At 36.0% G+C, this 14744-nt stretch overlaps 1 protein-coding gene across 2 annotated transcripts in view; it reads left to right on the top strand.

Annotated features, from left to right (window-relative positions):
- LOC117407524 (stAR-related lipid transfer protein 13-like) overlaps positions 1-14744 on the top strand; it is a 145603-nt gene that overhangs the window by 51167 nt on the left and 79692 nt on the right. For both annotated transcript variants that reach the window (XM_059029597.1, XM_059029598.1), the window contains one exon: positions 3772-3802. In XM_059029597.1, the coding sequence (XP_058885580.1) occupies positions 3772-3802 (31 nt within the window). The remainder of the gene's footprint in view (positions 1-3771; positions 3803-14744) is intronic.

Below are 14744 nucleotides of genomic sequence, written 5' to 3'. Positions count from 1 at the left end.
TGGGGGTGAACCATGCATCACAACTGCTGCTGCGATGAGTCACTTAGATTAATTCATTTAAGGGAATCAGATCCTTTTTGTGCCAAAAATACCTAGCAGTGTGTAATCTCACAATGAGTGACTTTTTCCGATAATAAAATTCCAAACCATTCCAGTAAGGAGTTAAAGAGCGGCAGCCACCACGCTGCTGTCTGCCAAGTGCACTGCTTGGATTGTCATTCATTTGGTAATGGCGGATGGAAACTCTCTTTGTTATTCCTTTCTATGTATGCAACAATATCATTTTACTGACGCTAGTGTTAAATGACAGTCGTCTGAGGAGCACACACATTTCTGAGATCTTTGGACCCTTGCATACAGACTTTTATCTACCACGTCTTTTAGCACTCTTTTAAAGGTTTAACTTCCAAAAGACTTTAAAAACAGCTCTCTTTTGCTCTCAGGCGTGCCGTGGTGCACTTGTAAAGCATTCACTTCACACATTTAGTGGATGGTGGTGAAAATCCCTGGTTGGGTCATGGTCACGCATCTGGCCTGGTATTTCACCACTTTATCATTTTTACAAAAATAGAAATGGCAGCTGTGGGGGGAGGGGTTACTTGATTAATAAAAACAGTAATGAATGTAGACAAATGTTTTGACAAATAGTGATTAAATGTATAGCTGTTTTTAATCTATGGACCCTCTCCACAAAACTTTACACAATGTTTAAGGAATGTTTTGTTAAAACTATTTTTTTAGGGCTCCCGAGTGGCGCATCCAGTAAAGGCGCTCCTCGCAAGATGTGCCCTATAGCCTGGAGATCGCAGGTTCGAATCCAGGCTATGTCACAGCTGACCGTGACCGAGAGTTCCTAGGGGGCGGCGCACAATTGGCTGAGCGCTGCCCGGGTAGGGAGGGCTTAGGTCGGCAGGGGAATCCACGGCTCACCGCGCATCAGCGACCCCTGTGGCCGATAGGGCGCCTGTGGCTCTGCAGCGGAGCCGCCAGATCTGTGTTGTCCTCCGGCACTATAGGTCTGGTGGCGTTGCTGTGGATCTGCAGTGCGAAAAATGACGGCTTGGAAGGAGCACGTTTCGGAGTAATTGGGCATGCTAAATTGGGTTGAAAACCGGGGTAAAAATAATTGGCGACGACTAAATTATTTAAAAAAAAAAAAAAACTATTTTTTTAAACTAATTTTGATTATTTAAATCAGGTTTGCAGTTCATGAAACCCCTTCCAACTGTTTTGGACAGGGTTAATTAGGTTAATCTCATTTTTCACTGTTTAACCTAAAGGAACACTCTTCAAAAACTTGTCTTAAAACAGACCCTTTTCATATATCTAAAACAATACGATTTGATAAAATATCTGTTTCAGTGAGGAAAAAAAAATCTAGGTACAATTTCAGGAATCCACCATCAGTCATGGCTGAGAAACATTCCTAATAGTATAGGCCATTTTCAAACCTTTTTACAGCAAATAGTAGGATATAAAATACAGTGATCTCACCATATATACCATTTAGATGTTATGAATTATTATATTCATTCAATCATTTTAGCTCATGCTTTATTTATGTTTCAAACATTTGGTATTCATTAAACTTTTCTGTGTTTATCCCCAGATCTCGATAAAGGGACATTACAGTATATATGTTTATGAGTATGATATTGTAGCAAGAAGAGGAGGATGAAGATGCTGTTAAAAATAGAATGTCTATAATTTAACAGGGCAGATATAATAAAGTATAAGTTAATATTTAATGAAAAGGGCAGTATAATTGGAAGATTATTTCATCTTGAGTCATGGTGATTGCTAATTATTAGGGCTGTGCCGTGTAACAACTTCAATCCGGTATTCATAACGAATATGGCAAGTTCAAAGCTAATTACTCATACTCATTTGTTAGAATATTTCTGGTGGTAAAAAAAATACACAAAGGTAATTTAAAGTGATCACACTTTATGTAAAAATACAGTATACAGTACAGTAGTAAAATCAAAAATACCTAGCACACTTTATTTTTATTTTAGCCTATAGCCTACCGGTAACACAAAATAAATCATGCTTCTGCATTGTGTACAAATATTATTTAAAATTGAAACTAGATTACTTTAATATATTGAAACAAAATTATTTTAAATTGAAGCTAAATGATTTTAAATTGAAATGATCATGCAGTTCACAGTGACCTAGCGTCACTCTTAATTGGATATTATTGGGGGACATACGTTGTGTCAGGCATGTACAGCATAACATACATGGGACTGCGGTATGTCATCTTGTCAAAACACTCCTATTAATTATCAGCTTCCCAAAGGTAGTTCTTTGTACGTGGGTAAATTGACAGACAAATCAAAACTCCTAATCAATAGTTTTAAGAGCAATGCATTTAACGCAATAAAATAGTTTATGGAGCATTAAACCGTGGCTATTACAGTCCTACTAGCTCTGAAATAATTAAAGTGAATGCTCTGTATTACTGTGGCAGTGAAACTCAAAACAAACAATGAAGCAAGGACAAAGGAAAATGCAAATTTGCTTAGAGGAATACAATAATTGTAACTGTTTAAAGCCACACGGAAACAAATCAGTTGCCGGAAATGTTTATTATTGTTCTGAGAAGGTTTGCTCATTTTGTACTAGTATAATGGATTTGTTACTCTCTGACACACATTTATTTTCCAAAACGGAGCCCAATATTTCTTTTAGTCTTGTGTTATAAATAGTGAAGCTATACCTAATAAAATTATTTAAACAAAAACATATTCATGAAACCATCCATTAGGTTTCAGTGCAACAGAAATCTATTAAGCAAAACAATAAATCTATCTCTATGCCACAAAGGAAACTGAACATTGACAGATGATCTGTGGCCTGTGGTCAGCAAAACAGTACAGCATTTTTGCTTATGCATTAAATAAAAAAATCTTGCTAGATTGAATTACATATGAATTATGTTTCACCTCTACCCTTAGTCTGTGTTTGTAATACTACATTGTAATAGCAAATTATTTTGTATCCACTCTGTACCTTTTACACCAGCATATTTCCACCTGTAGATATAAAAGCTCAGTATAATCTGTACCTGTTGACAGAACGGACCGATGTGCACTGCAGTATATACTGTACATTATGACTCACACTGTAACTAAAATGAATATTAAATATATAGTATCACATCCACCTGGTTTCCATCAGTAATGTATTAAGGACATGTTTTAACAATTTAAAAATATGCAATCTGTACCACCTAATTCATAACCCTCTCCCAAATTTCAACACAGTTTTTTTTCAGGTGTATCACATTGTTGATGACTCATATTCTGAAAGCCTGTTTTGCCAGTAATGTAATTTCTGGCCACAGAGATAACCTGAGTGGATCTGTGGAAACATTCAGCATGTAAGACAGAATGCAAAAAAGGGAAAATTAATTCAAAATGACTATTACATAAATACACTATCATAAATATGCAGTGTTGGCTATTTATAATGCTGTAATCAGGAGCCTTCGCACAGAGCTTATGCAGTATGGAATACAGTCACTTATTTTGCAGATAAAGGGTATAAAATTGCACATGGTGGTATAACAATATGAATTGTTATTTCTGTTTTCATTGCTTACAATGTATAGTGACAGTCTTCAAAGATTACATATATCTGAAACAGGGATCATTCATACCCATTGTATTGTTTTACCCAGTTTACCAAATTAATAAATACAAAAAACAGTGTTTCAAAGGATCGTTTTTGTTTTTCACAAACTGTGCCCTTATTTGATTGCAGATGTCTTCGAAGATGAGCAAAGAAGAAGCCGGTAAGTAAAATCCTTGTTTTTTTTCTCAATACAATTATATTCCAGCTGCTTGAGCTTTTAATTTGTATATATTCATGTGTTTGTTTTAAGCAATAATCCTTTATGGAGTTTATGGTACCGCTTGTGGCTTTTCCCATTGGAAGATTCTTCCGGATAACCACAGGGAGGCATTCAGTCAGAAAAGAGGCCTGTTTCCTCCAGCATTCAAAGTTAATTGACAGTTTTAGTTAAATACCAAGGCTCCCTTCTAAGATAAGGGAGAGCTGCTACTCCCACCTGTACTCTGCTCTGTTTAATAGTTCTTGATATGTTAAGTTAGCAACAACAAGGGTTAGCAAAATGATGTCATTTATTTTAATTACTGTGTCCTAGGAAATAAGTTGTTGGGGAAATAAGTTGATCAAGCTCTAGAATTTGCATTGTTTCTAATGTCTACGAGCTTAAGCTGGGAAATAAGTGGATCAAGCCCAGGAAATAAGTGGATCGAGCCCAGGAAATAAGTAGATCGAGCCCAGGAAATAAGTAGATCGAGCCCAGGAAATAAGTGGATCGAGTCCAGGAAATAAGTGGATCGAGTCCAGGAAATAAGTGGATCGAGTCCAGGAAATAAGTGGATCGAGCCCAGGAAATAAGTGGATCGAGCCCAGGAAATAAGTGGATCGAGCCCAGGAAATAAGTAGATCGAGCCCAGGAAATAAGTAGATCGAGCCCAGGAAATAAGTGGATCGAGCCCAGGAAATAAGTGGATCGAGCCCAGGAAATAAGTGGACCGAGCCCAGGAAATAAGTGGATCGAGCCCAGGAAATAAGTTGATTGGATATATTAACAAACAATAAATAATTTTAAATGAATTTTGTAAGTATAATTTATATAAATGAGTAGATCGGATGTCTTCGACAGTATTACGCTAGATAAGAGAATGTGATATCGCTGTAGAGCAGATATATTAGCCTAACAAAAAAAAATAATAATTAAAAATGAATTTTGTAAGTATAATTTATATTAATAAGTAGTTTGGATATATTCTACAGTATGACGCTAGATACTTTGTATAATTAGAACAGAAAACGACCAGGAGAGTTATCATCATGCATGCATTTCAATTACAAGTTTGGGAAGAAACAATACCTGAATTAGATAAAAACTAAAGAATTAACGTCTTTGCTAAACCATGGTAAATACCTGTAGTTCAATACCAACCAAGTATATGTAGGCTACTGTATATCAGCATGATTTTAAAAATGGTAAATTCCTGTAGTGCACAACCATGTAAGACATATAACGAGAAAGAGATACAGTATATTTAACTAAAGTGATTTATCACAATTTAAAATCATGTATATACACACATATATACTGTATGATCTCTCTGCCTCACAAATCGTATCCCTTAGTAATACTATATATTACTGCAGGGAATACAATTGTCACGTTTACAAAGAATATGGCATTTATGTTGTGCAAACAACATGAGAGATTTTTTTTTTTTAAAACCTGAGTGCATGACACAATTCCTTTCTAAAAAAAAAACCTTTGACTGGCTATTTGTGATTAATTTTATTCACCCTATCCTTATTTAAAAACCACAACCCTAAACCTAGAACCTTTTTTAAATAAACCTAATTGTATGTGTAACAATAAATGTTAATGCTTAAGACATGCAGACAAAACAATTTACTGTGTATACTTTTTTTTTTAGTGATACTAGGCCTACGTTTTGCCACGTCTAAACTGTAGTAAAGTTACAGCTATACTAATATTAAAATGTAAAACTACGACCTTACTAATATTATGGATGCAGCATGTCATTAGATTGTATTACTGAAACATTTTAATTTTCATTAAAGATTGACAACACTTCGACATGTGAAATCATTTAATATATAAATAAATCTCCACGATCACACATAAACTACATCTGATTGACAACGACGTTATAGAAACATAGAAAGACAGGGGTTTAAAACAGTTTACCATATAAAGAGTCGTCAATCACACATTTTAAAGTTAATATGAAATGACAGTGGCATAAGCACACACCAACATACAAAGTCTTGCAAATAAAAACGGTCAGATAAAAAATAAAAAGCCATGCAGTGAACCTCCCCTTTTAATCAAACTGTTGCCCCGCCTTACTTTTGCCTACTTTTGCATTACTGCGCTTGCACGATCAACTTATTTCCCGGTCAACTTATTTCCTACGACAACTATGTCAAACTTCAGGTAAAAAGTGTTGCATTTCAAAAGGTAAAATTAGTGTTGCATTTCTCTGATCTTTCCGGTATACATATTTATTTTTTTTAGCCATAAGTACCAGAGGTCGCGTTAATGCCAAATTTTGCATCTTAGACGCAAAATAAATCTATTGGACAGAAAAAATATTTTGTCTTGCGTTCACTGGATGCACAGAATGGAAAGGGACGCAGACATCCGTATTCATATTCGCGGTAATCTATTACACTGCAGCAATGACCGTAAAAAACTTGTTTTTTAAAAAAAAAAAAACTGTTCTGCAATATAACAGCATTGATTAAGGTACACTCCAGTCCTGTAGGTGGCAGCAATAAGTAGGGCTTGAAGTTTTCAGCTTTTTTTATTTTTAATCAGGTGACAAATTTAGCTGATTCTGTTTCATAATTAAACTCAGAAAAAGCTGTTAATTGCAAAATAACCTTTGCTTTTACCTTCATATCTTGCCTAATTCTGGTCCCTTTAATTTTATTTTAAACAGAGCTGACAAATTACGTGAATTGCTCATCCCCGATCCTACTTTTAACTCGCATTTCACTTTTGCAGTCGCCTAATTTAACGTTGTGCTTTTGTTGTTTTCCGCACTAGTTTAACAGGGAAGCCCTTACAGATTTTTTTAAGCATACATTTTTTTTTTGTTTTGTTTTTTTTTTTTTTTTGCTAAGCAGTCAGCATCTTCAGGAGATTCTCATGAAGAAGATTGCTCATCTGCATCTCAGCCATCTACTTCTGACTGCACAAGTACTACAGTGACCGAAGCAGTTGCAAGCAGTAGTAATGCACACAAACGCAAACGAAAAATACGTTCTTATAATTTTGAATGGGAGATAAAGTATCCATGGCTTGTTTATCGAGACAGCAAGATGTACTGTGTGTGAAAGAGCTGCTGGGCAAAAAAACAAGCAAAAAAAAAAACACATATACTCACGGATGTAGTTTTTCAAGAATCTTCATTTAAAAGACACGGCGATGTTGTTGCTGATATTGGAATGCAGAAATATATTAAAACACACGTAGATGAAGGCAACAAACAGTGCTTAGAATCCCGTCTCCTCGTCATGCGAACGTCTACTCTTAGTATATATAACAAAGAAAAAAGACAGACAGATATTTTTTTTTAAAACTACTACATGCCATAGAGTTTAAATGTTCATAAAAATGTACCAAAATGCACATCCCTGGAGTTTCTTAGCCTTTGTGTTAAAATGTATATTTGATGGATGGGATGCATAATTTCAGGAACGCATGAACAGAAAAGCTAACGCAACCTCTGTAATACATTTGTGTCCCGTTACACCACATCCCTCATATTTAGATGGTTTGTGACAATACAGTGTCTGTCCAAGTTATAGCCTATTTTACAATACAAAAAAAGAAGAATTCAGCCATTTGAATGGCTGGGAACGCCAGACCACAGACCACTGGACAATAATGTTAATTGTATATTATGCCTGAGGTATATACACAGACTCGCTACTAAACACAAAACCATCAGTTTAAAGTGCCATTGGAGGTTTCAAGAATTTTTTGGTGTTCTGACACAAGAAACCTTTCTCTCGTACAAAATCATTTGACTAATGCTAATAAATGATTATGTGGAATATCTTTAAAATATTCACTCCACGATGTTATTAACACAGGCAGTTAGATAGAGAACTTCAAAGTGACCCTTTGTCATTTTAAAGGTTACCACATGCTTCAACTTCAAATCCTTAGTAGTTCAGCCATAACTATGAAAAACCTTGAACGGTAGAACATGTAATAATCCTAAAAGAAGTATAGGTCTTTCTCAGTGTCTTCAAAACATTAATTTCCATGTAACTTCAAAGCTTAGTAAATGAATGCTACAAGGCTAAAACAAGAAAGTGCTGATGATACAGTACAACCTGGATAGAGTTAAAAAAAAATTGTGGCTGTCTTGACACATTTCAAGCATTAAGGAGAAAGCCAGAATATCAGAACAGTACTTTAAGTCTGCAGCATCTCCTCAATAACTGACCTCCCGTTGTTGTGTAAATTGCCTTTCCCCTACAACATCCACCTCTTTTCAAATGAGACCTACTTTCAGTGTAGGCAGCTAAATAACCCTGAAGCAAATACTGGTACAGCTTGCCACTTAATTCAAGACACTTGAGTGTTCCTGTGTTTTAATAAGAGTCCCCAGTTTTCAGTCGAAGCCTGGTAAAACATCACCAAAAAGATCTGTGTGGTTCAATTACATATCGTAAAGACTGCAAAAGCGCATCTCTCTAGAAATTGTAATGTGTGGAGGGCAGGCAAGATGTTATACACGAATGACAATTTTACTACTATAAGTTTTAAAAGTTTGCTGTAAGAAAATCATTATTTCTTACTAATTATTTCAGATTCATGCATTAACTGTAAAGTTACTGGGAGTAACCACATGTATTATATTTCTGTCAAAACAGAAAAGTTCAAAATAATCCTGGGACCTATGTAGCTCCTGGATGTGCAAAATGGGCAATTCCTCAGTGCTGTCAAATGCTCTAAAATCCAGCTGTGGCTTTTTCCTATATGTTGATCAAAACAACTACAACAAAACAGTTTGCAGTTAAGAGGTTAAAAGGAAAGTGTTTTCTAGAGTACTTTTCCTCCTCTCTTCCCCTTTTCTAATGGACACATTGAAAGCATTACCTTGGTCTGTCGTAAAGAGTGATGTTAGTGCTGGGACTTCACAGTTCATCTCTAATTGGACTTCAGAATCCTTTCCCATTTGAAGTGTTTTTCATCAAAGCATTTTTAGTGCCTACCTTTTTTTATTGAGGTTGTACTAATTAATGGCCTGTCTAAACACTTTAATTACCTATGAGAAGAATAATTAAATTAATAAATCCATGATATAAAATGCATGTACATTTAGATATCACTGATTTGTCCAGCAGGATACAGTTATATGCCGGAATTTTTTTAAATTAAAAGATATGAAGGCTGTGTATTTAGAAAGGCTGTTATTACTTAACCTCAACAATCCTCAGGGTTTAACAGATATTCACAGCAGTAGCTCTCTCTCTCTCTCTCTCTCTCTCTCTCTCTCTCTCTCTCTCTCTCTCTCTCTCTCTCTCTCTCTCTCTCTCTCTCTCTTTATATATATATATACCTGTGTTTTATTAAAAAGAAAAGAAAAGGAACATATAACCAGTGGATTAGATACAAGCTGTTAGTCCCAAGAGGTTCCCCTTGGTATATATCACTTTTCTTCCTCAACATTGTACTGGTTTAAAGGGCAACAGAAACCCTATACTACTGCCAATGAACACCTTGGGGACCTTAATCTGACGCACGTAGGGTGCAGGGCAGCTTGTTGATTTTGAACCTGACTTAATCCTGTCACTCTTATACCCTAAATGGATTTCCCTGAACACAGCACACCTGGTGTCCAGCTGGCCTGTTCTCATGGTTACAGTTATATTATTGCAGTATATTTCCCTAGCAACCAATAAAATAATAGAAACCATTTCTACTTAATAACAAAACAATGGAATTGAAAAATATTTGATGATAATAATAATAATAATAATAATAATAATAATAATAATAATAATAATAATAATAATAATGCATGGCTTTCAGAACATTTAAAAACATGTATATGTATTTAGTTTATTTTTCCAAGCTGTTTTAATATTTTCCTGATTATCATTACTTATTCTTTTATACAATTTGGCCCAAAGATCCCAAGGCGCCAATGTCACTTTGAGGGACTGAGCCAAATGCTGCTGAGATTCTATTAAATCAGCTCCCCGAAGAGACCAAGTCTGTAACAGTCATTTGACCTCATATTTTTATGGGCAGCTCGGGTGCTTGCAGTTAAAATTAGGATCATTGTTACAGACTTGTGTTGGGAAATATTTTTGTTAGTGTATTTGTCTCTTCAGGGGCATCCCAGAAATTTACAAGGATGCCATTTTGGTATCAGATTACAAGCTCCAAATAGGGTTTCACATGACCTTTATAAGATGTCATATTCTGTTTCATGTAACTTCGGGGGGTGGGGGGGGCACTGCTTTCTGTTCGCTTCTGTTACCTGTCCTCAGCCCTTTCAGTACTGTATACGTTTACTCACTGTGTTTTGACTAATGTTGTAAAGGTTTAAACCATAAACACAAATAAAAATCCTAAACAGCATTGTATTTTATTAAACTTTGAACTCCCTGTTTAAAGGTTTTCGTTTTGATTTTCACATTTTAACAATTCTAACCTTACGCATGTATTACCAAAAGTGATATTAAGTGGGGTGGAAATATTTTTTTATGACTGATATGTAGTATTTATTTATGATGTTTTATTTAAGAATGAAAGTAGTGACTTTACTCTGAACTTTATATTATCGATAATGAACTGTATGTTTGGTGCCTCTGTACAATATAAACTGATCACCCCAGTATCAACAAATCTAAAGAGATTTAAAATTGTTCATGCTTTTTCTTTCTGGTTTGAGTGGCTGTTTTTCTGGATCACTTTTCGTTCCTGACCAGCTTTATTCCAAATTATACATTACTCTCTCTGACCTCCATATAGACTTCGCAGCACAAAGTAAAGTGCACATCTTTGAGGCAGAGTGCCCTGTCATTTTTCCAATGCCTCTGTGGTGATGAGGTTACTTTTGGCCAACAGCCATTACAATTGGAACCAGTGCCATCTGCAATCAAATACTGGCTCTGCACATACTGTTAGCATTCAGATATCAAAATGCTTTTGGAGTGAGAGCTCTACTATGCAACTCAGCCTTTGATACAGAGGAGGCTCATCTACAACAAACTTCATTTTCCTGATATTTTTAAAAGCTTTTGTCTGTCAGGTATTGTCAGAACCTTGTTTCACGAGTCTTTAATGAGCGTTTCATAGCATTATTTAATTGCCTGATGAGACCGTATGCATAGAATAGAACAACAACAAAACTTTAACACTGATTTACAAATGTATAAGCACTCAGGGATATGAGCTAATGTGCCTATATTCAGGGGTGCACAAATATAAGCACAAAGTCTTGAGTTGAAGCAGAAGAGAAATCAATCAAAAGCATTAACAAAAATATAGTAATGTGTACAGGCACGAATATCAGCTCATGTGCTTATCTGTTAACAAAAGCCGTGCTTTGGAATTGGAACTATTCGAGAGGACTGAATTGTTGCACAAATAAGTATCACCAACAAATGTGCCTAATTTAAACTAGAAAATTACTGTATTGCAATAGCACAGTAAAATTGATGTACAAACTATACAGATCCCTGTGCCAGTGCTGGTGATAACTTTCCATTCAGACCATTCGTTTTCTTGACCAAGCAGTCTTGTTTGCTAATTGAATCTGAAGTCATGGTTCATTATTGATATGCACTGGAAGACTACTGCACTCATATTTAGCTATGATTTCATTCATACTAAGAGCTTTGTAATTCAATTGAGGCAGTGCATTAAAAATAAGGTGGGGAAGGATAAACCACACCAGGATTTTATTACATAATTTTACAGCACTGTGGGATCTCCATGGTTTTTATGAAAGACCTGTTTTAAGGATAACCAAGGTTGTAAAATGGTCACAAAAATTCAGCTGCGTCTTTATCCTGGCTGGGTGTACATCGCTCAAATCAAGCCCTAGGTCAAGAACACGAAGTTATTTTCACTAGATTTGGATGTGCTGCCAGAGCCCCTTGCAAATAAAAAATGAAAAGTCACATACGGGTCGCATTTTCATACCTAACTTCAATTCTAATGTGTCACCACGGCTGGGAATGTAAACTAGACAGTACATTGGTCATGCTATGACAAATGGCCCTGCCTAGTAAACCTTATAAGAACACGTTTTAGCTTACACAGTGTTATTTGAGAGTTCCAGTGCAGATGGTGACTACAGTGCGTCATGGGGGAGGGGGAGGTGGGGTTTAAGATAAGATAACCATTTAGACTGGCGTGAGCAAGGTTAAGCCAGACGGTACCTGATCATTCAGTGCTGTTTCCATTACTCATGTGGAGCTGTACATGCTGTAATGCTGAATGAACTGTAAAAATGCATTCTTCTAACTGTGAGGCTGTAAAGACCATTACAGTATTATCTCATCTGCTATGACAGTCTCTCAAACAATGGAGGAATTCTGTTAGGTTAAATACCCTGAAGGGCAGCTTCTTTCATAACATACTAACTTAAAAAGGTCAGCCTTTTCAATGCTAACCATTAATAACAAATGCTTACTAGAAGCTAACAAGGGAACCTCATTCTAACTGGGGCTGTCCAATCTGTAATGACATACAGGCATCAGATACGTGTTTGCTTGAAAAAAAAAGGTGAAAAAACACAATTTTCTGTGGCATCATATTTAGATTAAAAGTATTACATTTGCACATTGGTTCACAAATACATATTAAAGCAACCCCCAGTTGTGTCAGCGGCAACACAGAAAATCATAAATATTTCTGGATCTGTACCTGAAATAAAAGCTTGCTTTGAAGTTTACCTGAAAATAAACATTTAATGTTACACTGAAACATACTTATTTTGTGTCTGTTACAGCAGTGTGCTTCATAAAATAGCTGACTGGATCAGTCTGTTTATATTCCCCAAAGGTAGTTAAAGCTATAGGGACAACCTCCATCATTTCTTAAAACCTGCTTGCCCCTACATCCCATTGTGAGCTAAAAGGCATTCTCTTGCTAATACTTCCTGGGTTAGAACAACAAAGAAGTCTTGGGAGTGAGTACTGTACTGGTAAACAGAAATCAGCTTGTACCTCAGGAGGCAAATGGAGCTGGAGCTTTGACTCTGCCACTGACTTCGTAGACAAATGGGAGCCATTGCAAGTTGAGTTTTCATGAGAATATTGCATGCCGAAGGTCACCCAGCATCTACCCCTGCGTCGCAGTTTTTAATACTGTTCCATTTTTATTACGCTGGTACAGGGCCAGCATGCAAAGACAGGCAGGGACATCGATTTTGAGTCACCTTGTTTTCAAGCACTCAACAGCAGAAGGCTACAATAAATTAATAATCACATCAGTGCCACTTGGGAAGACCACAACAGAACTGGAACACACAGGCATGCTACGGATGCTGGAATAAATGGGATGTGTTGAGAGACAGCAAGCGCCAGGAGAGGAAGTCAGGGGACTCTCTGTGGAAATAGGTTGACGTTTATAACCCATGAGTGATAAGATCTAAGGTTGAAAGTTTATTGCTGTCAGCAGTTAACCAAAAGGTAGTTTTAGTCACAAAAAAAAAAGTCAGGCAATGAAGCAAACAGGTAGTCAATGAAGGTTTTGGTTTTGTTCCTGTTTGTCAAAAGAAATGTTGCATTGTGTTAGTTAGGATGACTAACGTAGTGGGAAGTGCTTATGTTTGACACAGGTAGCAACCTTAACTCAAATAAGAGTTGGTAATTATAAATCATGTAGCGGTGGTGAGGTAGGTGCTGTGTTTCAACATTGTACAAAACCAGGTAGAGTGTACAGGTCCTACAAACTGAGTACCCTGAGTAAGTACTTTGAGCCGACACAGGTTCTTCATTGTAATGTCTCTTTGTTAATTGTGCAACAGATTGTCTGTAAAGGTGGAAGCTTTGCTGCCTCATGTGATAACATTCCATTTATTTGTTGTTTGTGACCAACGAAAACACTTGAGTGTAGCACAGGGGCACACATCTAAGACAGTAAGCAGACAAGCTGGATGTCAGAATAAGACATTTAAAAATTAAAACAGTACTGTAATACTGAAGTTCTGAACTTCTTCAGCTTCTTCATGAAACATAAATATATCATTTGAATATTTTACATTAAAAGACTATGTAAGGGTAAAACTTGCTAGATACAGTATGTTTTCCATCCAGTTACTGTGTTCCTGTTGTTTACCGGGATATATCTGCCTGTTACAGAATTTAGTGGTGAAACCTGACAACAGGTTTCACCATCTTTCAATGAAAGTACCTGAATTAGCTTAAAACACATACTTTACTCCAAAAGGTTATTGATTTATTGTAGTATTTTGTGCACTGCTCAAAAATAAACACTAAAAACAAAGAACCCTAAATATAAGAGACACATATGGTAGTGATGATATTGTATTGTGGGGGGTACAGTTTGTATAGCTACATGTATATTCTAATTATTAAGGAGTTTAACAATTAGTATTGATTATTCGGCAAGCCCTTTGTGATTTGAACCCTGACATGGCCATGCAGTCTGGATCATTTAAGTTTGCCAAGGGGTTAAGGTTTACTCTGGTATGTGTTGTTCTCATTTAGTTCCTAATAAATTAATCAAGGGACCCTTTTGTCAGAAGACTAGTCTCTGAATTTTTAAAGTGATTAGATTACTTTATGTTAAGGAAAGCTATATGATCTACAGAATATTGTAAAATAGATTCCATAACACATCATTGGTTAATGTTATGCTACACATTATATCTCACCAGGTCTGCAATTTGTCTTTGTGAGTTTAACAGCACTGTTGACATAATAATTTACCATTCTCTGATGTGATGTCCTTATCATAGTTTTTCTATCTCAAATAGTTGGCAATGGCAGTAAATGCTAGGTGTGATTTCCCTTTCATCCTCCCAGTCTACAAATATATTTTGACAGTTGTTAGAGGTGTTCATGTTATCATTTCCTAGAACTTCCAGCTGCCAAACATGGGTAATTAGAAACTATAATGAGTTGACAGCCTTTACACCATAGGTGATAAT

The sequence above is a fragment of the Acipenser ruthenus genome, chromosome 8 (genome assembly GCF_902713425.1).
Source record: "Acipenser ruthenus chromosome 8, fAciRut3.2 maternal haplotype, whole genome shotgun sequence".
NCBI classification, from domain to species: domain Eukaryota; kingdom Metazoa; phylum Chordata; class Actinopteri; order Acipenseriformes; family Acipenseridae; genus Acipenser; species Acipenser ruthenus.
The sequence above is the reverse complement of the archived record's forward strand: the minus strand, read 5'-3'. Positions and strand labels throughout refer to the sequence as shown.